Source organism: Colobus angolensis, unplaced genomic scaffold (genome assembly GCF_000951035.1).
Source record: "Colobus angolensis palliatus isolate OR3802 unplaced genomic scaffold, Cang.pa_1.0 Scaffold220, whole genome shotgun sequence".
Lineage (NCBI taxonomy): Eukaryota > Metazoa > Chordata > Mammalia > Primates > Cercopithecidae > Colobus > Colobus angolensis.
In genome coordinates this window covers 678,969-704,141 of record NW_012115378.1, presented here as the reverse complement: position 1 = coordinate 704,141, position 25,173 = coordinate 678,969, and the positions used below count along the sequence as shown (strand labels likewise).

The 25,173-nt window shown below is 37.8% G+C and overlaps 1 protein-coding gene across 2 annotated transcripts in view; it reads left to right on the top strand.

Moving 5' to 3' along the window:
* Nucleotides 1–25,173, top strand: part of KIAA1328 (KIAA1328 ortholog) — a 404,498-nt gene that overhangs the window by 349,636 nt on the left and 29,689 nt on the right. For both annotated transcript variants that reach the window (XM_011943647.1, XM_011943646.1), the window contains exon 9: nt 7,422–7,530. In XM_011943647.1, coding sequence (XP_011799037.1) covers nt 7,422–7,530 — 109 coding nt within the window. The remainder of the gene's footprint in view (nt 1–7,421; nt 7,531–25,173) is intronic.

Below are 25,173 nucleotides of genomic sequence, written 5' to 3'. Positions count from 1 at the left end.
AATCTCGGCTCACCACAACCTCCGCCTCCCGGGTTCAAGCGATTCTCCTGCCTCAGGCTCCCGAGTAGCTGGGACCACAGGCGCCCACCACCATGCCCGGATAATTTTTTGTATTTTTAGTAGCAACAGGGTTTCACCATGTTGGTCAGGCTGGTCTCAAACTCCTGACCTCAGGTAGCCACGCCAGGGCAGCTGGAGGTTTTTTGAAAATGCTCTTTATTGGGCTGTGAAAGTTTCCTCCTAGTTTGCTGAAAGTCTTTATCATAAAGGGGTGTCGAATTTCATCAAATTTTTTTTCTGTGCTTATGATCATGTTATGTTTTTTTCTTCTCAGAAGGTAGTTTAATGATTACACTGATTGGGAGATACTGGGGTGGTAATTCTTTTTTTTTTTTTTTGGTAGTGACCTTGTCAGCTTTGGGTATCAGAGTTATGCTAGTGTCATACATGCATCAGGAAGACATCAGTGGAAATGGTGTGGTAGGTACCTTCAGGGCCTCATCTCTCCCAAGAAACACTGAAAAATCTTGCAGAAACTGTCAGAATCTGCTTTATCAGAACTCTGGAGGATAGTGAAAGATTTACAGAAACAAAACCAATTCTTAGGAGAAAAGCTACTGAAGCATTGTAGGAGGACTTTTCTAGAGTTAACTTAGTCTTGCCCTACCCCAAGCTTGCCCAGCCCGCAACCCGTGGGCCATATGTGGCCCAGGACAACTCTGAATGTGGCCCAACACAAATTTGTAAACTTTCTTGAAACATTATGAGATTTTTTTTTTTTGCAATTTTTTTAAAGCTCATCAGCTATCATTAGTGTATTTTATGTGTAGTCCAAGACAGTTCTCTCAGTGGGTCCTAGGGAAGCCAAAAGATTGGGTGCCCCTGCCCTCCCCTCTTCCCAGCGTGGCAGCAGTCTAAAAGATGGCAGCCTGAGTTCCAGGTGTTAGTATCTGCCCTCCGGAGAAGCAAGCTAGTGCTTTCTTTCTGATTGCCCTAGGAAGAGGCTTCCATCTTCGATTTACAAGACCGGTATACTAATTTGTACTACGAGGACAAGTTCATTTGAGGAGAGCAGACCCTGTTCTCAAGGGATTGTTTCTCTGTTTTAACCTGTCTGTGGATTCCCTAAAGGGCTGAGACCTGGAGCCTGCCTTTGTTTTGTTTGACTAAACTTTCTCTGGGCAGAGAGTGGCTACATATAGGACATTCCTTGAAAACACTGAAAATCAGATGAACACACCACTGGCGCCTGGGGTTTAAAAAAGTAAATAACAATGAGGCAAAAAATAGACACACCAAAAAGTTAGATAATCTAGAATAAATAGAAGATCTGAATAGACCTATATAACAAGTAAAAAGATTGAATCAGTAATCAAAACCTCCCAACAAAACAAACCCATGACCAGATGGCTTCACTGATGAATTTTACCAAACATTTAAACAATTAACACAGATTCTTCTCAGACTCTTCTAAAACATGTAAGAGGAAGGAATACATCCTAATGAAACAGGAAAAGTTCCCCTATCCCCCTCGCAGGGTTTGTAACGGGGGAGTGGCTCACTTCTTCAGTGCCCTGCTGCCCAAACCTCTAGGGGGAGCATGCAGACGGGCAGGTTGTGGGGCTCCCACCCCACGGCAGCATCTGGGGGTGAATGTCTACAGCTCCTGAAGCCCCAGTGGGCTTATGCTGCTGTGTGCTCTTTTAGTTTTGCCGTCTATAGGTGGCTTGTGTTAACCAGCTCAATTAGACCCTTTACCTGTCACAAGGACAGAGGGCTTTCTGTTTCCCGGGTTCTTGCCTTAGTGTACGGGAAAAACTGGATCACATGTGGGCTTGGAGAATGAATGCAAGGTTTTATTTAGTGATAGGAGTAGCTCTCAGCAGATGGATGGGGAGTCAGAAGGGGGATGGAGTGGGAAGGTAGTTTTACCCTGGAGTTGGGCTGCTTAGCGTCTGGACTCTCTTCCAACCGCTCTGGCCAAATTCCCCTTGCTGTCTGCATCGTTCCACCGGTCAGTGGCCTGCCAGTGGTATCTGCCTGATGCCTGTTGGTATGTTCTTACGCTCCTCTCGATGTCCAGCTGCTTGTGTGCTCTTCTGCCGGTGTGTTCCTCTTGACATCCACCAGCTTCTGTCCCTTCCCACTAGGGTCTTGGGGTTTTTGTGGGCACAGGATGTGGGGGTGGCAGGCCAGAGTGGTCTTGGAAAATGCAACATTTGGGTGCCAAGCAGGAGTGCTTGTCCTCACCTTGGTCCATGGGCACAGGCCCAATGGTGGAACCCTCACCAGGAACCCTGCCCTTTTCCTCCCTGCACTTCCCTGCCCTCCTCCCTTAAGAGGCCAGCATTACCCTGATATCAAAGCCAGAGACAGATGTCACAAGAAAAGCAAACTATAGACCAATATTCTTTATGAATATGGATGAAAATATAGTTAACAAAATACTAACAAGCCAAATACAGCATATTAAAAGGATTATACATCATAACTAAGTGAGATTCAGCCCAGGAATACAAAGGCAGTTCATACAAAAATCAATGAACGTAATACACATTAATAGAATGAAGGAATAACCTCATGATCATCTCAGTTTACACAGAAAAAGCATGTGACAGTCCAACATTCTTTCATGATATCTGCCCAACTTTATAGGAAATTGTTGACTCTGCCATAGTAGGTCACCAAGGACAAGGAGAGGTATTGGAAGAGTACACATGAAAAGTTGTTATAGGACACAACAGAAGTAGCACATACAATATCCACTGGCTTTCCACCTGACCACACATAATTACAAGGAGGACTGGGGAATATAATCTAGCTGTGTACCTAGGAAGAAGGAAGGAGAACATTTTGGTGGATAACTGACAGCATCTGCCACAACAGCATTCTTCATAATAGCCCCAAATCAGAAATACTCCAAATGTCCCTCAATAGCAGAATGGATAAAAAGTCACAAATGCATACAATGGAATAGTACTTAGCAAATAAAACAACAAAACTGCAGTACATAAAAATTATCAGCATAGGTAAATTTTGCAGACAATTTAAGCAAAAGAGGTCTCAAAAATAATATATATAATACGTTTCTATTTTTATAAAGTTCAAAAGCAACAAAGCTAAATGACATATTTAACCAAACACATAAATGGTAGAACTATAAAGCATAGAAAGGAAATAATTATTGGAATAGTTGGGGTCCCCGGAGGCGAGAAGGAATTGTGACTGGGGAAGGATATTGATGATGTATCTGGGTGGCAGTGCTGCCAGGGCTTGCTTTCTTGAGCTGGGAATGGATTATACTGGTTTTGTTTAAACTGAATAGATAATATGGCTCAGCTGTTTAAAAAATATAAAATAAAACAAAGGGCCTAGAAACAGTTTTCTTAAACATTGAGCTCTAAGAAAAAAAATTACCATGAAATATACCCAGTTATATCTAAATAGAACATGATCCATTATAATCAATTCCATCTGTGCATGTGAAAATATATGTGCATGTTTATGTAAATGCATTCACATATATTACATGTATATAAAATACACATTTATATATGAAATCAATCAGCCTAGTAATATTCTTACCAGCATTTTTATTTTTTATTTTTATTTATGTATTTATTTATTTATTTATTTATTTATTTTTGAGACAGAGTCTGGCACTGTCTCCCAGACTGGAGTGCAGTGGCACGATCTTGGCTCACTGCAACCTCTGCCTCCCAGGTGCAAGCGATTCTTCAGCCTCAGACTCCTGAGTAACTGGGATTTCAGGTGCCCACCACCAGGCCCAGCTAATTTTTTGTGTTTTTAGTAGAGATAGGGTTTCACTATGTTGGCCAGGCTGGTCTCAAACACCTGACCTCATGATTTACCCGCCATGGCCTCCCAAAGTGCTGGGATTACAGGCCTGAGCCACCGCACTCTGCCAGCATTTTTATTTTTTTTAAGCATATGTTATTATTGTGTGTGTGTGTGTGTCTGTGTTTGTGTGTGTGTGTTTAAATATACGGGAATATAGAGTTCCATGAATATGCATAACTGTAATTGTTGGTATACTTAATACTATATAAAATTTATAAAGGGAACAAATACAATTAAAAGCTGATATATAGCTTTGTGGAAATGCAATAAGGAATAGAACTTAGAGAATTAAGAAAAAAGAACAGTTAAACTTGGTCTGTGCTTTACAGCAATCATTCTTATCCTTTTCAGGGTCCCATTCCCTTTCAGAATTTGGTAAAAGATATGGTTTATTTCTTCAGAAAAATAAATGAGCACATGTATATACATTGTTGTGCCTACAATTATGAGGTATAATTCTTCAATTATAAAAGTCCCTGGACTTTTAAATTCCTGTTAAAATTTAAAAGTCTGTTTTAAATTCCTTCTTTAAATTGTCCCCAGGTATTCTGTGATAGTGACCAAAAAGATAACTTATATTCTATCACTACCAAGCATTTCTTCTTCCCTTTCACCTCACTCACAAATCCCTTTCAGTTGTTTCTACCCCTATTTGTCCATCTTAATTTCCTCTTAATCACCCAGGATTTTACCCAGACAATTGTATTAGTAGTGAACTGCTTTGCCTGCCTTTGTTCTATCTATTCCACTCTATTCTAAATTCTGCCTCAAAATTAATCTCTCCAAGGACCAGTTTGGTTTTTTTTTTATCATTTTTGTTACTGTTTTATTTTTGAGTCCCTCTAAAATAATGCCTACAAGTTTGCCATACAGAGCCAAACAGACCTTGATTGCATTCAAAATCCAGCTTTGCTCTTACCAGCTGGGTGATATTGGACATGCTTCTTGACCTTTTTACAATTTCCACTTCCTTATCTATAAAATAAGGACAATAATATAATTTAAAGACTGTTGTAAGGATTAATGAGATACTGCATTTAAAGTGATTAGCAGGGTACAAGGACATAGTGATGTTCAATAAATATTTCCTGACTAAATGAAATATTTAGCCTTTAGGTTTTCAATTTAATGCTTTTGCTAATGTAAGTCTCTGTCTCCCATTTCACACTTGTCATTGTTTCCTATCAAAGAATCCTACCTCCTGCATCAAATGTTCCCCAAATCCTATAGCCAAATGTGAACTCTCCCATTTCTTAATTCCTCAGACTTTTCATAGTACTTATTACAGCACCATAACATAATGGCCAAAGCTCTTGGGTCATCTTGGACATAGATACTAGCTCCATCGCTTATAGCTCGGTGACCTTGGGCAGGTCACATAGGCTCTTTATTGCTTATTTTCCCTATCTGCAAATTTGTTATAAAGATATTATCACAAAAAGTTTTTATGAAAATAAGAAATAATTTGTAAAAAAGGTAAAACAATAGAGATAGAGAGGGGGCTAGGACCAGACTAAGGCCGGGAGCAAGTATTACCTACAAATGGGCAAGAGGGAACCTTCTGAAGCAAGGAAATATTCTAAAACTGGATTTTAGAAAGAAATATGTAAGGACCATGCAAATTAAAAAAAAAATGGTTTGTAGCCATGCTTTCATAACTATATAAAGTTACTATTTATCAAACTCTACAGTTAAAATGAGTAAATTTTATGATACTCAAATTATACCTCAATAAAACTTATATACACACTAAGCATATTGCATGTATATTACCTTATACTGCCTTGTGTTATCTGTGGTTTTGGTTTTGGTTTTTTCTTGAGACAGTCTTGCTCTGTTGCCCAGGCTAGCATGCAGTGGCATGACCATAGCTCACTGCAGCCTCAACCTCCTGGGCTCAAGGGATCCTCCTGCCTCAACGTCCTGAGTAGCTGCGACTAGGACTACCGGCACATGCCACCACACCTGGCTCATTTTATTTCTTATAGAAACAGGATCTTGCTATGTTGCCCAGGCTGGTCTCCAACTCCTGGCCTGATCCTCCTGCCTTGGCCTCCCAAAGTGCTCGGATTACAGGTGTCAGCCACTGAGCCCATCCTCTATGTCTCTTTATGTGATTGTCAAGAGTGTCTTGTGTCCTTACTCTCATACCTTCCTTCCCCTCCCTATTAACTAAGCCTGAGCTTAATCCTGGCACTGGCCAGTATTAATATGTACTTGTTTGGGTTGAGGGTACCACAGATTTCTCTATATAAAGAAGACTGGATTGTGCATTTAGAGGCTGGTCTTTTACATCTACACATAATAGATTAGTGGGACCCCATCTCTACAAAAATAAAAATAAAAAATTAGCCTGGCATGGTGGCACACATTTGTGGTCCCAGATATTCACGAGGCTGAGGCAAGAGGATTACTTGGGCCCAGGAGGTCAAGGTTGCAGTGAGCTGTGATTGCACCACTACACTCCAACCTAGTGATAGAGCGAGACCCTGTCTCAATAAACAGACAAACAAACAGAGTAGAATAGCTGACATAAAGAGTATAGGTTTTGAAGTCAAGGATAATGGTGATCATTTTGATGCTAATCGCTGTAGCCATAAGACTCTAGCCTTCTCTATGCCTGATGATTTCAGGTTGCACGCAACCTGTTGCCATTCCGAAAGTTAGCATACTGCACTCCCGGCATTTTAGGGTCTGGTATTCCCAGCACTCCAAAGTTTTGGTTATTTGAATACTCTCCCTTTTGTCAAAGAGTGGATCTTCCCAAATAACTTCATGCATCCCGGATAACAGTTTTCAAAGAACCAAAAGAAGAACTGTGAATGTGATTCTTATAGTCTTCTAAGATAAATATAGCGGTATTTTATGTTGTTTAGAAACTAATAATAACTGAAAAATAAAATAAAAATAATATTTCTGTCCATACCATCTTTTTATTTCGCACTGCAGAAGAGAAAAGTAATTACAAACAGAACATTGCTTGTTGGAAAGGAATTGAGGCCAAGTCAGGCAGTTCCTGGGAGGATAAACTATTGCTTAGGAACTTTCCCATGGCACTCGAATGAATACTACTTGAGCATATCTTCCAATTAAGACGTGTGTTTTAGCCAATGTTGAGTTCTCTAAAAGAAACTTCCCAGAGTTATATATATCTTGAAAGTGTTTTAAAGAGGATCAATGCAATTTGGAGGGTTTAGAGGTACAAAGTGCTGGAATCTTTCTTATGAAAGTTAAAGGGAACAAAATAAAACATCCTACCTCCTTGGGCATTTTCACAGTAAATCAAGATCAGCAGGGGTTTGCTAGGCAATCAGGTTTAAAAACAAAATCTCTGGTTAGTCTGTCACTGCACAAATATATTTTCTTAAAGTACATTATAGATTTCCCATGTTTGCAAAACTGAAGAGAGTTTTTCATATGCCATTGTTACATTTCAGGGAAACAAGTGGCTTACCTTTGAAGCTTGGACATTCCTATAATGTCTTATATATTTACTGAGAATGAACTTTTCCATTTTCTTTTATCAAATGCCCAAATTATTTTCTTTATTGTTCATATAGGTACAATGACAGGAGTTAGAAAAGATGCGTCCACATCTCCTATGCCAACAGGAAGCCTAAAGGATTTTGTCACCACAGCCTCACCATCATTACAGCACACCACCTCCCGGTAAGCTTCAGAGACTCTTTAGTTTTTAATATTCTCCCTATGAGAGTATTTTTTGAAGTTTATTTAATAGGGAATGGAAAAATCTTGACAACTCTTAGTGCTTCTTTCTCAAGAGAGGTACTTATTTTGAAGCATCTAGATTTGGCCAGTTTGAACCATATGGAATCCTTTTCTTTATACATTCTCTTTGTTAGTTGATCATGGTAATGGGAAGGGCTTCCATAGAAACCTAAATAAAGCTAAACCTATCCTTCACCAGAAAGTCTGTTTAGCAGCAGATCTTTTCCAGTTTATCACAGAGGAGTTATACACTTAGACTATAAGTTTAACTAGCTGAAATCATGGATATTGAACATGATAGTGGCTTTTGTACTAATTAAAGGAATACCAACATTTACTTACACCAGACACATTTGAGGGGTTAAGCATTTGATCAGCCTTTTCTGGAGTCAGGGAAAGAAATGTGTTATTTTAAATTTCTTATATCTAATAAACCAACTCCCACATTATGCAATTAAGGCTGAATATATAAACATCAATACCAAAAGGGCTTGGTTTATGTTTCCTCGGGGATATGATTGGTTTTAAGCACTTAAATTCATAGCAGCTTATCCAATGAATTGAATATAAATGTTAAGACTTAATTTGTAGTTAATTTAAAGTCCACTGGCTTTGCAAAGTAGAAATGCCTAAATTACAAGTCTCAAGTCTGATGATTTTAAAGATGTACTCTAAAATTTATTCTTTTGGTTTGAAGTAATTTCAAAAGGAAGAGAAAGATTATTTATTCCTCCTCTAAAAAGTTGTATTCCAGACCAGTGCCTATAGATATGCTGTTCCACAGAAGCCAAACCTAGGAAACAGTGTGTTCATCCTATTTTGGCTCTTTTTGTCATTCCTTTAATTCTGGAGCTGGAAAGGTAAGCATCTTAAAGAACTTTTGAGAAATGACTCCAACACAAAAGATAATAACAGTAGCTGCCATCTATTAAGTATCTGCCATGTCCCCAGGACCTTGCCAAGCCCTTTATATGCATTGTCTGATTTAATCTTCACAACCTTATGAGGTGGTACTATTATCCCCATTTTTAAAATTAGGAAACGAAGGCTCAGAGACATTGAAAAACAGTCTAAGGTCACATAGCTAATAACAGGCAAAGCCAGCATTTCAGACTCCAAACCTTGTAATCTTAAATATTGTAATAGTTGAGAATGACAACGTCTGTATTTTGGAGGCCACACACAATCAAAAAGAGAATTTAACTAGTTTGCCACATCCTTTCACTGTTGCTGCTTTTTTTTTTTTTTTTTTTTAAAACAGCATTTCACTCTGTCATGCAGGCTGGAGTGAAGTGGCGCAAAATTGGCTCACTGCAACCTCCACCTCCCAGGTTCAAGCAATTCTTCTGCCTCAGCCTCCCAAGTAGCTGGGACTACAGGTGCCCATCACCATGCCTGGCTAGTTTTTTTTTTTTTTTTTTTTTTTTAAATAGGGACAGGGCTTCACCATGTTTGCCAGGATGGTCTCGATCTCTTGACCTCATGATCCGCCCGCCTTGGCCTCCCAAAGTGCTGGGATTACAGGTGTGAGCCACCACGCCCAGCTGCTTCCTTTTATTTTTAACGCTACTGTTTTTGACATTCTGCCAAAGACCCACAGTAAATTGTGATTCTGAAATGTTGATGGGGCTTCCTCTTTGGATCCCTTAACATTGTGGCCGAAAGCTTGTGCTCAGAGGGTTTCCATCCTAGCTCACCTTGAGGGATTCATTTGGAGGAATTAGAGGTAAAGAAAGAAGATTGTCTGGATTTTCAATCTGAGTTAATTTTCCTGTTGTTAAAGATTAGAATGAGATCTTTAACACCACTTTAATATATTAATGTTTTTGATAGTTGCATTTCAGTTTAGAGGGAAGTATGAAAAAATGAAATACAATGTTTCCCCAGTAAGAGTTATATAAAACATCCTCAGCACATACCTTTTGAATGGACCATATCAACATTGTAGAGTTTTACAAGCCCAGGTTAAAACTGCTCTGAAGAGTCATATTTACAGACTTTAAAAAAGTATTATCTATTTGTCCTTAATACTGCAGATCAGCTAAATATAGATTCTCAGAAGCTTCCTAGGTAATGAGCATTTGGATTAATAAAACAACGTGTAGCACACCAGATTTTATCCTTAGAAATGCATGATGGCATCATATAAGTCTCTTATACGAAGTGCAGAGTTAAAAAAAAAAAAAATCAGTACTATGAAAATCAGTTACCAAGAAGGAATAGTGGTGGCTTTCCAGATTTCAGAATCAGTATAATTTGAATTGTTTTTATTTCAAAGTGTAGAAAAGGCATTTTTTTAATAGACTACATATCAGTTACATGCAAACTCTTAATGTAAAAGAAGAGCCTATTGTTCTTTATCTCAGCAGACCTTTGAAAGTACCAACGGGAATGAGAGTAAAAGCTCTTCCCCTGTCCACATTAAATTCCAAGAATTTTCAAGACCTGCAAACAAGGATGGGGGTGAGACAGATACCAGTGGGAGACAGGTTTTCCTTTGTTCTCTGAAAATACCTAGCAGAGTTCCATTTCATTCCATGTCCTGGTGAAAAAAACAGGTGTGGCAGAGTATCTTTCTCATTCAGTGTTAGCTGTTAATTGTTCTCACTGCCGGCTGTCAATACTATGTAAAATTTTCATTCCCCATTCAAGATGGAAAAAGTTGTGCCTGAAAATGTTAACATTTGCATTTTTATTTGTTGATTTATTTAAAGGACAGCCTCTCCTACAGCAATCCATCACTTGGTGACACCCCAAATATGAATAATGTATTGTAAACTTGCAGTTACAATGTGTAATAAGTGCTAGAGACAGTAAAGGAATGTTAACTATGCAAATGTAATATTTATTGACCCATAAAGTTTATTGCTTTTAAGGTTCAATAGTACTAACCATAAGACGTTAATATCACTTATCCTGATTTTAGCTGGGCACCTTTGTATGTAGAAATATTCGTCTATCTCATGCTAACAAAATAAATATGTAATTTACAGCATAAGCAAAGGGAGCATTATAGTTTTCTGTGCTGAAAGCTGCAATGTTTCTTTCTCTCCATTTCACTTCTGGCTCTCCACACTGATCACACACCCCTAAGCTGCCTAAGAGAATAAGCACAGTGGTCATCTTGGCATAAGAGGGTGGTGAAGCTGAATTAAATGTACCATTCATTTCTGCTTGAATGGAACAAGCAATGCCCCACAGACCACTCCACCTGGAAAGAGGAGTGGAGGGGCTCTCTCCCTGTCATTCTGAACACCTCAGGGTAGGTGAGCCTTGACTCTAAAAGAAAGTTAAATAAATACCTTTCCTACCAAATGAATGAGTCAGAGTTTACCAAGTCTACTTGATCCTTTAGTCTCCAGTGTGAAACCAGAGCTGGGCAAGTTACCATTTGCTCCTAAAATGAATGTGTTATGAGCACAGATATAACTGATAATTAACCATTTTGTGCCTTCCAGAATTAGGTGTGTCCATTGCCAACAATACAGATCATACAGGAAATATCTAACACTCAAAGCAAAAGAAGTAATGATAATTAGCAACCATCAGCTGTAATTGTCATCAACATTAAGATGCAGAATTATGTATTTCTTCGTTATAAATAGCCTTTCTAATTGTACTTGATGTATGCCAATTTAATCAAAAAGTATACTTGCAACAGGCAGAATTTGCATTAATGTAGCTTTGGATCTTCAGGTCTTTTATTTCAAATTTGACTGGGAAAGAAAGCCTATTACAGCTGTATATCCTTTACATGTTGGTGTCTTTTTCTATTCAGGCATGTAGATCCGATACATTTTATATTAAAATGAAGATAGTATCTTCTGAGATTGCTCAGTGCAACAGAAATCTTGTCACCTTTAAAAATATTTGTCGACTTTGTATTTTTCAGTCATATGGTAACATGATAATTGTTGGACCCTGATAAACAGAGGCACACCAGGCCTACAGCAACAGGATTAGATTCTCAGTCCCTGAAGTAAAAAGTTACTAAGGTCACTTCTCTCTATTCTTCTATGACTTCTACAAACAGTTACTGCTGGTGCTCTCCCTGTGCCTTTGTGTGTCTGTGTGTAAGATGTGAAGAAAGAAAGGGAGATTTCACCAAATCATACCCAGCTAGTGAATTTTCAGAACTGGAACTGGAATTAGCCTATTTCTAGGATGTACTGTTCACTTTTTTAGCTTTTTTTTTTTTTTTTAAAGATGAGTTTTTAATGACAACAGAAAAGTGTTAAAGGTTTTTGTTTTGTTTTACTTTGTTTTGTTTCTTTTTGAGTTACTGATGGGGAAAGGTGTTGATTTTGTGAAGCTTCTTTTTTCTTAACAGGATTTGGGCAATGCTTGAGTACGTGCTTTGAGGGACTTGATAAATTATTTGGGAGCTTTTAAAAAATAGTTTATTTTTATTGATGCATCATAATTATACATATTTATGAGATTCATTGTGATGTTTCAATACAGGCATATATTGTGTAATGATCAAATCAGAGAATCTGGCACATCCGTTGCCTTATGCATTTATCATTTCTTTATGATGAGAACATTCAAACTCCTCTTTTCTAATTATTTTGAAATAGATTAGGTTAGTGCAAAAGTAATTGTGGTTTTTTTCCTATTAAATGTAATGGTAAAAACTGCAATTACTTTTGCATCAGCCTAATACAATGCAATATTGTTAACCATAGTCACCCTTCTGCGTAATAGAACATTACAACTTATTCCTCCTAACTGTAACTTTGTACCCAATGACCCCTCTCTCCCCATGTCTTCACCTTCCACTCTTCCTAGCCTCTAGTAATCACTATCATACTCTCTACTTCCATGAGATCAACATTTTTAGATCCTACATACAAGTGAGATTGCTTGTTGGAAAGCAGTTGAGGCCAAGACAACCAGTTCAGTATTTGTTTCTTGTGCCTGGCTTATTTCACTTGACATAAAATCCTTCAGGTTCATCTGTGTTGCCACAAATGACAGAATTTCATTCTTTTTTATGGCTGAATAGTAGTCACTGTGTATATATACCACATTTTCATTATCCATTCATCCATTTATGGACACTTAGGTTGATTCCATATCTTGGCTATTATAAGTGCTTCAGTAAACATGGAGTGCAGATATCTCTTTGACATACTTGTTTCATTTCCTTTGGATATATACCCAGCAGTGGGACGGTTGGATCATTTAGTAGTTCTTTTTGTAATTTTTTGAGGAACATCCATTCTATTTTTCATAATGGCTGTACTAATTTACATTCCAACCCAATAGTATACAAGAGTTTTCTTTCTCCAATCCTTGCCAACACTTGTCTTGTCCTTTTGGTAACAGCCATTCTGACTGGAGTAAAGTGATATTTCATTGTGGTTTTGATTTGTATTTTCCTGATGATTATTGATTTTGAGAATTCTTTCATGTACCCAGTAGCCTTTTTTATGTTTTCCTTTCAGAAATGTCTATTCAGGTCTTTTACCTATTTTTTTACTCACTTTGTTTTCTTGCTATTGAGTTGTTTGAGTTCCTTATATATTTTGCATAGTAACTCCTTATCAGATGGATAGTTTGCAAATGTTTTCTCCCATTCTGCAGGTTGTCTCGTCACTCTGTTATTTGTGTCTTTTGCTGTGCAGAAGCTTTGATGTAATCCCACTTGTCTATTTTTGCTTTTGTTGCATGTGCTTTTAAGGCTATATCCAGGAAAGCATTTTCCTGACCAATGTCATGGAGCTTTTCCTCTTTGTTTTCTTCAAGTAGTTCCATAGTTTCAGGACTTACATTTAAGCCTTTATTCCATTTTGATTTGATTTTTTGTATCTGATGAGAGATAGGGGGTCTAGTTTCACTCTCTGCATGTCTGCATGTGGATATCCAGTTTTCAAAAGACTGTCCTTTTTCCATTGTATGTTCTTCACACCTTTGTCAAATATCAGTTGGCTATAAGTACATGGATTTATTTCCATGTTATTATGTTAATAGTTTAGTTTGAGTTTTTTTAAAACCTTCCTTTGCTGTCAACCATATACTTAATGTGTTCTGAAAATTTTGCTGTAAGCTTATGCCTTGCTGAGCTTTCTGTAGTACAGTTGCCTGTGCACAGCCATGCTCACAAGGCAGCTGTTTAAACACAGCTGACTAGAAGGTGGCTTGTGTGATCTTTGGCCCACTGAGACTAAGAGCCAGGAACTAGGTTCAGAAATATCTGAAACCTGGTACTCTACCAATCCCAGTCTGGAAGGAATCTTGTCTCTGTTGTGAATACAGTATTTATTTCTCTTTATTGTTATCTTAAGTAACTTAACATGAAAATCCAGTTGCTTCCAGCTCCAGATATGATGGCACAGCCTTTAAAGTACCAGAACAACTGATGGTGTTTTGTTCCTTTGCTGGGCCAGAAAGAGGATGTTCCTCTTCATTCTCTGTAGGTTATAAACGAAGGCTTTAGCCCAGTGAGCAGGTCAGACGCTATTTCGTTTCCCATATCACATTGCCAGTAACCATTCAAACTGAAGAGAAGGGAAAATCATATAAATATGCTCTGCCTGATTGTAACAATGATCTATTTTATCTCAGCTACAGAATTCTGGATTGACAGCTGTGAGGTGATTCAAAAGCCACACACACACACACACACACACACACACACACACATTTTTTTACTGGGAACAAAAATACAATACTGAAATTTATAATTGCCTGTTCACAATTCTTAGCGTAGTACTTTAGCATTGGCAGAATGATTTTAGGTACATTATTTCATTTAAATTGCACCACAATCCTGTGAGGTAAGTAGTAGTAGTATGCCATTTGACAATGAGGAGATAAGAACTAAAGGGACTGAGTAACTGACCAAGGTCACATAGTAGGAAGCAGAAAAGAAGACATGAATCTAGCTTTTCTAATCACAAATTTCAGAGTTTTTTCATTCTCCCACAGTGGCTGAAACTTGGATTTGATTCTGAAGTGTAAGCACTAAGCTGATAAAATTCCTGTTTGGGGTAGGAATCAGACAAACTTACTTTAATGTTGAAATTTATTTTGTTTGTATAACTTGATAGAAAGAAACTTAGTTACACAGAGAAGTGGAGGTGTTGTGGTTTGATTATGCATAGCAGCCAAATTGCAATATTTACTTGCATTTGTGTCCAGAATCCTAACAGTAACAAAACCGGTTTTTTTTTTAATGAGACTATCTTCTCACCTATACATTTACCTAAATGTTTTAAATACTCAACCAGATTTTCTCATGTTCCTAGCAGAGGAAATGATCATGTGTTATCCTCCCAGCAGGAGAGAGGGATAAGCTAAACTAAGATCACAGACCTCTGCTGGGGTTTTCATAGTAGGTTTGAATAGCAGACCTCGCTGCGTGTTTATAATAGAGCATATAAGTGATGACCCTATGTGATGATAGTGGCTATTATTCATTAAATTCCAGTTATATATCAGGTATTACATTGGGCATATTCAGATATATCCATTTGTAATATATGTTCATACAAATTACATATTATTGTCAAGATTTTAATGACTGTTAAAGCTCAGCTTCAAAATATCAGATAGAATTTATTCTTATTTTTCCAAAATGACTTTTTAAAGTATGAGCTGTACGGCTGAGAACTGTGATTTTAGCTTTCCTTGCCCTCAGAGTAACAGTGTATTCACTATACACAAAGTGACATTAACCATAACTTTTCCATTTTGAGTATCTTGTAAATAATAAAATTAAAACCAAATGAAATGATGCACATAAATTGATTATAGTATAAAGGACTAATCTGGAAACTTCAGAAAATAATGTATTGAGCATGTAAAAGAAAATATGAAGCTATAAACTTGCCTGTCTACCATGTTTAACCAAGAGGGTAAAAATCCCAGCCATTCAAAAGGATTTTCATTTAGTTGGGTTGATAACTTGGAATTCCAGGCCACTGCCGTACCACCAAGAACAATAGAATGCATGGAAATTCTTAGGTGTTTGATGAAAAGATATTGCTTTTAGTTAAGTCATGATGTTGGGCTAATACTGTAATTCCCATTGTTAAAAGCCATTAATATAAGAATCCATTCTTCTTACACACACTGGTTTATAGCATGTAAGTTAGGAAAATAAAGACAAATAGGCTAGGTAGAAATAATAATGATGTAGCAAATTCCAAGAAGTGAATTCAGCTTGAAGGAGGTTGTCAAGACATTCTTACTATAGAAAAAATGTATTGTACTTGGGAAAATGTACATTACAACAGCTTATATTTACTACTCATTCAGAATTCTCCTTGGCTTCAGGAAATCTTTCTAAAGACCTAAGTTCCGGATGAGGAGGTTGTAATAGCTATTTTATTTTTCACACGATTCCTCAAATGTTCTACAACAATGTTATATTACTTCCATAAGTTTAGAAACAATGTTTAAAAAGAAGACAAAAGGAACACATTTATAGGAGACAAACAATTTCAAAATTTTACACTCAGTAGTTCCAAGTAGTTGCAAAAACCCTAAAGTTACTCTTGGCCCGTATAACATACATATCTGATTTCCTTTGTCAACCTAGCAATAGATGAGGATTATCCTTCCTTGTTGGGTCTTCTCCAGGGTACTGAACTCTGAAAACTGCTATGATTGGTGACATCTGTTCAGTATTGCCAGTTCCTGCTGTCATTTCACAGCTTTTAGCCTCATGAACTGCCATTTTAGAGTTGTTCATTTGGTCCAAGGTTATCAAATTCCCTTAATTTCAACTTTAAGAAATATTTTTTAATGTCTCTTCCTTAGGGACTTTAATGCTTTTGTAAGAATTATTTTATATGTTACCTAATGTAATCCTTAAAATCACAAGAAAGTAAAGCTCCAAGAGACCATTGCAGAACAATTAAAAGCCCAGGTGTAATAACTCAGTGGTTTATAGGCTTAGGTTTGAATGCTAGCTATGTGGTTCTGAACAAATCATTTAATTTAATCTATAAAATGGGAGTAATAGCTCCCTCATAGGCGTGTCATGATGATTAAGCAGGATAGTTTATGTAAAGTATGTAGCACAGGCCTAGTGCATGACTGAGTGCTCCATAAATAGTAGTTGTCATTATAGAACTTCCCAGGGTCACTCAAGCAATTAGGAAAAGCTAGGATTTGGACCTTGCTCTTGTGATTCCAAACTATGAGTGTATCCCCTAACGAAGAGTTAGGAATTAGGGTTAGATTCATCTCAGAGGTGGGCAGTTTGATTGTATTTTTTATGTTGACCTTGCAAACATGCCTGTTACTTTACCTCCATATACCTAATTCCTTATGTGAAAATATGAATATTAATAGCTATTTTATAAATTTGCTCAGAGGATTAAATTTGACTGTGTATGCAAAGCCTTTAACTTGATGCTTGTCCATATTGAGCACTCAGTGTTAGGTTTCTTCTGTGCTCTGGGAAACAAGACTTCTTTGGGCATCTAAAACAATACATGTGAGTGATACTGGCCCCTCTGCCAAATGCCCTGAGTGACAGTGCCTCTGCCAAAATGTGGCTTAGAAGCAAGCCACATGTTTATGAATGACCCTGCATTCAAAGGATTTTCCTTATGCAATGTTGGCAAATTTTCCAGTGTTTTGAGACTTCCCCTCCATTTGTTTTTCTTCTAAATAGAAGAGGGTAGGAAGTAAGATTCTAGATGATAGGGTTAAGATTTTGTGTGTGTGTGTTTTTAGGATATCTGTTTCTAGGGTCACTCAAGGACTGACCGAAGTTACTGATAATTGATTTTGTCCTCATGGTTAGCCATTTCATAAGATTCTGAAAGGATTTAATTCCCTTCAGAGCAGTGATTCTAAAATCTGTCTGCACATTGGAATCACTAGGAATCTTTTAAAAATACCTATTTCTAGGTTTCATCCCAGATTCATTGAATCAGAATTGCCCATAATGGGCTCCAGTGGTGTGTATTTTTGATTTTTCAAAAAGACTCTGATGCACTTTGTCTAAAGGCACATGTTTGGAAGCCCCTGCTCTGGAACTGCACATCTCCTTACTTCTTAACCCAAGCACACCAACATTCTCCCTTTCTTTTTTCTGTCCCCTACCCAAGCCCAGGGCATCTTCTTTCCATTAGCAATTTTTATTAGTCATCATTATCCTCCTCCCAAGGGATTATCAAAATATATCAATAAGCCTGCAGTGAAAAAACTAAGAAGCCCTTAAAGAACTTGACTTACCAATTTAAATTGTTGAAATTGGGATTAATTACTAAGACATATTGTTGGTGTCAGTCTTCTCTACAAAAAACTTGGATGGACCCATCATCTATGAGGGAACCCTCAGCAAGTTTTAAGAGAAAATTTCCTAAGGAAACATTCCTGATACGTTTTACCTCTCTTTCTCATCTGTGCTTCATCTTTCTCCATAGGACTTAATCACTTTCTAATACGCCATGTAATTTGCTAGTGTATTTTATTTATTGTTTGTCTCTCCCCCTTCTTCTCCTGCATCACAAAGGATGTGGACTTTATGAGCACAAGTATTTTTTTCTGTTATTTTCTATTCTTTTCATCCCTGCACTAGAGCAGAGCCTGGCTCATAATAGACATTCAATAAATATTTGTTGGCTGGATGAATTAGTGAATGGTCGCAAACAAAGTGAATGTTTCTTTTTAACTTACCAATCCATGATATTCCAGTAGACATCTATTTTGCTTTATGTCTTCACCATATCTCAAAAAAATCCATTGTTTCTGCCCACCTTATACATCTAGTTGTACTTCTTTTATATCCCGGAACTTCCTTGCATTTTCTCCTATTTTAAGGTTTTTCCATTTTGTAAGGATTAGAAAACATCTTGGCTTTCAGGGTATTTCCAGACAGGATAATAGCAGATTTCCGAGTGTGAGCAGTGTCAACATGTTGTTTGCATTGGGAGTTAATTGCATAGATAATGTCAGTATCAACGAGGATATCAGATATGCTTTGCTTAGCCATTCCATTATCTTATGTTCAGCCATATCAGCGAGCTTTTCCTAAACCTCTGCTTTGGTCTGCAGCTAGTTTATTGTTTGCATTTTCTCAAGTTAAAATCCTTGCGTGTTGACAGGCAGCAGAGCTTAGAGGAAAGGGCATTAGAGTTAAAGGCCGAAGATCTGGATTTATCTGCCTCCACAGCTTGCTAGCAGCAAAACTTTGAAAAAGTCCCTTCACATGGAACCTAAGTTTTCCAGGCTTCTGTCCTATCCGTCTGAACTTTACCCTTTGTTTAGATATAAAAATCAACACAAAAATAGGTACAGCTGTCTCTTGATTTCAGAGTAATTTACACATTTGGAGAATAAAGTATGAAGAAATGAACATTTCCAAAAATAATTAAATAATGTATTTCAGAATAACATGGTTTAAACTTCCCATTAAAAATGTTTAGGTTGGCCGAGCGTGGTGGTTCACGCCTGTAATCCCAGCACTTTGGGAGGCTAAGACAGGAAGATCACAAGGTCAGGAGATCAAGACCATCCTGGCTAACATGGTGAAACACCGTCTCTACTAAAAATACAAAAAATTAGCTGGGCGTGGTGGCGGGCACCTGTAGTCCCAGCTACTTGGGAGGCTGAGGCAGGAGAATGGCATGAATTCCGGAGGCGGAGCTTGCAGTATGCCGAGTTCGCGCCACTGCACTCCAGCCTGGGGGACAGAGTGAGACTCTGTCTCAAAAAAAAAAAAAATTTGGGTTTCGTGATGGTCAGTAGTTTAGAGACCCCATTCATTCACAGCATGTCATAGAGCAATTCCATGGGAAGCACTGCCCTGTTGACAAGGGACCCAGTACAATTTACATGTCTTGAGATTATGCTCTGTGAACATACCGAAGGTTCACTTTTTAAATTTTAAACAAAATCATGTCTGGAAAACATCAGATCTTACTATAGGGAGGACACCAACCGAAAGACATAGAAAAAAGATAATACCCTTGAAGTTCAAATTGAAGTTTCAGTCACACTGAAAAACACGATCATATATTAATGTAGGCTACATGCTCTGCCTTGGGGAAGGAATGTTCAGGACTGTGCCTAATAGTATCAAGAATGCCACTGTGTAAATCAAAGACTATCAGCAAGACTACTTATAATGGAGAAGACATAGAATCAAGTAGTTAGTGGTAATTGGCTAATGTATCTTCAGCTCATCTGGACATTTTTGTATACTCTGTTGATATTTTTAAATATATAGACACATATATACCTATTGATATATACACACACACACACACACACACACCACTTTTAATATATTTAACATTTTCATCTTAATGGGCTATGCCTTCCCCCAAAAGAAAAGACAGTCTGTTTTTCTCCTTCGGCTTACTTTTTCTTTATTTCTTGTGGGGAAATTCATTTTAGCATTTTATATTGTCCGTAACTGTTTATGAGTTTAACCATAAAAATTATCGTTAAACAGTTATATATGAAAGTTATTTGTTTAGTGGCATTCTTGATACTATTAGGCACAATTCTGAACATTCTTTCCCCAAGGCAAAGCATGTAGCTGACATTAATATACGGTCACATTTTTCAGTGTGACTGATGACCTCAATTTGGGCTTCAAAGGTGCCTTTTTTTTTTTTTTTTTTAAGACAGATTCTTGCTCTGTCCCCCAGGCTGGAGTGCAGTGGCACAATCTCAGCTTACCGCAACCTCCACCTCCCACGTTCAAGGGATTCTCCTGCCTCAGCCTCCTGAGTAGCTGGTGTTACAGGTGTGTATCACTATGCCCACCTAATTTTTGTCTTTGTAAGCGTAACAGGAGGCTGAGCGCAGTGGCTCACGCCTGTAATCTCAACACTTTGGGAGGCCAAGGAGAGCGGATCACTTGAACTCAGGAGTTTGAGACCAGCCTGGGCAACGTTGCTGCTAAAAATTTATAAAATTAGCCAGGCATGCTGGTGTGCGCCTGTAGCCCCAGCTACTCAGGAAGCTGAGGTGGGAGGATCACTTGAGCCCAGGAGTTAGAGGTGCAGTGAGCCACGATCACACCACTGCACATCAGCCTGGGTGACAGAATGAAACACTATCAAAATAAATAAATAAATAAATAAAGGGAAATTCGTGAACATTGTTATTTTCATTAGGCTTAAGATTTCTGGATCTATGTTCTCACCAAATCATCTTTACTATGCCTTTTTAGAGGATAAAAATTAATTTTTTGGTGTACAAATCCTAGTGAAAGAAAGAATGATTACCCATGAAAGAAAGATTTCAAGTTGGTTTCAAAGCTCAATAGCAATTGGCCAACACATTTTCTATTTGCTTATTAAGGCTTTCATTGATTTTCTTGTTGTCATGGGTGCATACTGAAAAAAGTATGACTATTACTGAGATTAAAAGCCTATCATCAGCAAGGCACGATGGCTCACACCTGTAATCCCAGCACTTTGGGAGGCCAAGGTGGGCGGATCACCTGAGGCCAGGAATTTGAGACCACTCTGGCCAACATGGCAAAACCCCGTCTCTACTAAATTAGCTGGGCGTGGTGTGGGTGCCTGTAGTTTTAGCTACTCAGGAGGCTGAGGCAGGAGAATCGCTTGAGCCCGGGAGGCAGAGATTGCAGTGAGCCGAGATCATGCCACTATAGTCCAGCCTGGGTGACAGAGTGAGACTCCGTCTCAAAAAAAAAGTTTATTGTCGTGTTGCTTGGAACCCATCCCCAAATCCTAATAAATTGTCAACTTGGTTGGAACATAAGCCTCTTAGCAGACAAGGGGAGAGTGATTGCTGTTGTACGTGAGAAGCTGTTTCTTCCTATGGGAAAGCTGAGAGATTCTGAGGTGGGTTGGGATATGTATTAGAATAAGGACCCTGCATCAAGCTCTTCTCACCACATGGGCTACTTGAAACCCAGAGCCAATAATTCGAGTGAAAAAGGAAATTTCAAGCCCAATACCTGCACAGCAATATAGAAAGCAGACAAAACTTGTATAGAGTTGCATGTCTTGTACAAGCCTTGTATACAGTTGTGTTTCTTAACATGCATGAATAATTCATCCTTTTACATTTTGACAGTTGAAAGATATTCTGGATTAATGCTCATATTAAATAGTAATATATAATAAGGAAGATAAGATAAAAGGCTTGCCAGGAGGATTTTTTTTAATGTTTTACTTTGAATAAAGGGATGCTAGGAATTGTACCTCAGGGTTTTTTCCCCCCCTTGGACTCTGAGCAACCCTGATGAAGCATTTTTAAGAGCCAAGATGGAAGCCAATACCTGCCTCAGAAAGGGCTGTTCAACTTGTTTCTTACCAGGGGCTATCTCTTTCCTATGCCCTGGAAGATGTCTATCTTACAGAAGTACTTAGTGCTTGGTGTAACCTAATGGAGTCTGGAAGCATCTGCCTGGGACACATGCCCTACCAGATACTGAATGGACTCACCACAAATGGTGTTTATAGAATATAAATGAGCTCCTTGGTATACAAATCCTAATGAAAGTAAGATAGATTACCCATGAAAGAAAGATTCCAAGTTGGTTTTGAAGCTCAAGAGCAGTTGGCCTTGAGCTTCAAATGAAAGTATGGACTTTCACTCGAATGCATTTAAGTGTTCTCCATTAAGGAAGTGATGCCATCTTGGCAGAGATAGGCCTAAGTACTGTGCCAGATAGCTCAGAGGGGAGTCCTTAGTCAGCATCCCTTCATTTCATCTAGCCTGGGTCTGCTGTCTTCACAGTCTTCCTCATGACTGAGAAACGTGCTGCCTCTAAAATAAAACTTCTCTCTAGACCACTTGATAATGCCCCACAGCCAGCTCCTGTCTTCTGGGTGAAATAGACTAGTAGGGGAAGAACCAGATTCTGGTAAAACCTGAAGTGATGCATCATCTCAGGAATGGATCATAATTGTAATACAAACCACTGATAACAAATGAACAGGATAGTTAGTGGCAGAACAAAGACTGGAACTGGCCTGAAACCACTGGAACAGTGGAACCTCTGCGGACGGTGGGAGGGTTAGGAGTCACTGGGAATTGCTGTGATGCTTCTGGAGGGGCCTTCTTAGCCAGGATTACAGTTTCCCTTTGTTCCCGCTTCAGCGCTGCTAGAGCTTCATCGCTTTTCCAGAACTGTCTCCTTCAGTAAGTTTATGCCTCACCACAGTCCTCGCCACAGGTTTCCCTAATTCTTTTGTCTTTTTTCTTAGGATATAAATATTTTTGTGAACAGCAAAATGTTTCTACTGTTGTATCAATGTTAGGTCACATGGCATTGACTTTTATTCAAACCGGAAGATTTCATAGCAGGATTATAACATTATACTATTACTTCAGCAGTGTCTTTTGTATCAATGTGAAAATTTTAATTTCATGCCCTGCAGACTTCACAGTCCTTTATGCTGTCTCTGTTCCTGTTGTTGCATGAAGAGTAAATCCCTGTATCACATTCATTTCAGATTGAAAGAAAGTAAATTTGATCCATTTGAGATCTCTAGAGTTAAGTAAAAATCTGTTGGCAAAAGCTGCTATTAAAGAAGGGAGAAAAAGAATTCTTCTCAGCTAATATGGCTTTCCGTATGGATGAGGATAGTCCCAAGGCTCAAAAGAAGAAAACGCCTCTCTGTTAACCATGGTTACTCGGACTGTTTCATTAGCACAGATTATACATTTCTTGATTGTAACACAAGATGTCCTCAAGTATTAGGTATAAAAAGTAGTCTCTCCTTCACACAACTATCTATTTGAAAGAGAGAATCTAATATAGTAGGGCAAGCTATCAGTTTAAGGACAAGTCTAGAAAAGGTTAATAGCAAACATGGTGGGAAAAAAGTCAGACCTTATTATTTAAATTGGATATTTGGTTAAAATAAATTATTTTCAAAATGAAATCAAATGCCTGTATACAGAGTTTTTCATATCAGAGGTTTAAGATGAAGATAGTATAGAATTCAAATTATAACTTAATACTATAAGCTATTTAACATTAATTTCTAAGAAATATATCCATGTAGGCTTTACAAAAATTATGAAATAGTATATGGCCTATTACAAACTATTTCAAGTTTACTTTATTGCCACCAACTTCAGCCCATGGTCCCAAAGTTAGGTTTAAACTGCTGAATAAGAGTAATTAGCTATGGCATGGGCACCCAGCATTCACCTCATAAACCAACTATAATCTCTCTTTAGAGGGCTATTTATAGGGGTTAGGGAGGATTTATTCAAGAATCTGTTTGCTAATGAGTTGTTAAGGAAACTGATACCAGTGATTTGTTAGCAATCACTTAAGCACTTATATTTCTTTGGGACAATTGCAGTGGTACTATAGACTTTTTTAAAGTAACATTTAAGTTACCTATAATCCTACCCCCCCACACACTGTATATACTGTATCCACTGTATATACCACTGTTAATATTTTAGTATTTAGTATATTTCCCTCCAGTTATTTTTTCTTTCACTTTTTATGCGCTTCTCTTTCTTTAGGTAAAGTTTTCCTAAATTGTGAAATATCTGGAAACTAAAAAAGCAAAAACTCTTCCTTATGTTTGCCATTCTATGTACATGTTTCTCTCATAACTTACATGAGGAATGCTACAATATGAATATATTTCCAATTGGATCTATACAGAAATTTAGTCTGTATTAAAAATCACTGCTGTAAAATATGTGCTGTATTCTAAAAATGACTCCTACCTGTATTTTTGAGGTAAGAAAAATATATATTAAACTTAAATCAAGCAATTAGAATGAATTTCTTTGTAGAGGAAGAAATGGGTAAGTGGAATCTTTCTGGCTAGGAGTAATGCAGAACAAAGGCATTTCCTGGAGGGTGCTACTCGAGTTTTCTGATTTTCATTCTACTTTGTCAGTTTCCAGAAGCACAGGCAGCTTTGGCAATTTCTTCACCTTTCTAGGATCCAGAGTTTGAGCTAAGAAAGAAAGAAAGTTATTATTCTTTCTCTGAGCCTCTTGTGAGACACCAAAATAATGTTGGATTTTTATCTCAGCATACCCCATTTATTCATTCTTTATCTCTTTCCTTGATTTATCATTGATTTTGACCCAAACAAGGGATGCGAGGTTTAATTACTCTGCTGGTCCAGTACCAACTATAATGAGCCAGGAGACCCTTGCCTCTCCATCAATCTTCATCAAATTCAGTCCTTCCTATTGACACCTCTTGTGTGTCAGTAACAAAGTCATTGGGCTTTTCCTTTTTATGAAAGTTTCAAATTCTTTCAAACTGGGATAGATAGTGAGTCTGTCTGGGTCTTTTTACTGCTGGAGCACTTGGGAGAAACCCTGCTTGGTCCCCAGTCTTGGTAATGCTCCATTAAAACTCTGGTTTCTTTCCCATCCATTCCTGCTTTATTCATTTCTTGTTTAACAACAATAAAAATATCTCTACCTATGTGGCTACACTTGGTTTCTCTGTTGACTCCCATTCCCTTCCTCCCTACCTGCTCAATCATTCTAATTTTCTTAACATCAGTAAAGCCTATGGAAGGAAATAGGGACAGTAAATCAGGTCTAGTTTCTTGCACTATTTTTTTTTAAAAACTTAACGTCTTTTATATATGTGCATTTAAACACTTCATTACATATGTTACATCGTATTTACCATATCCA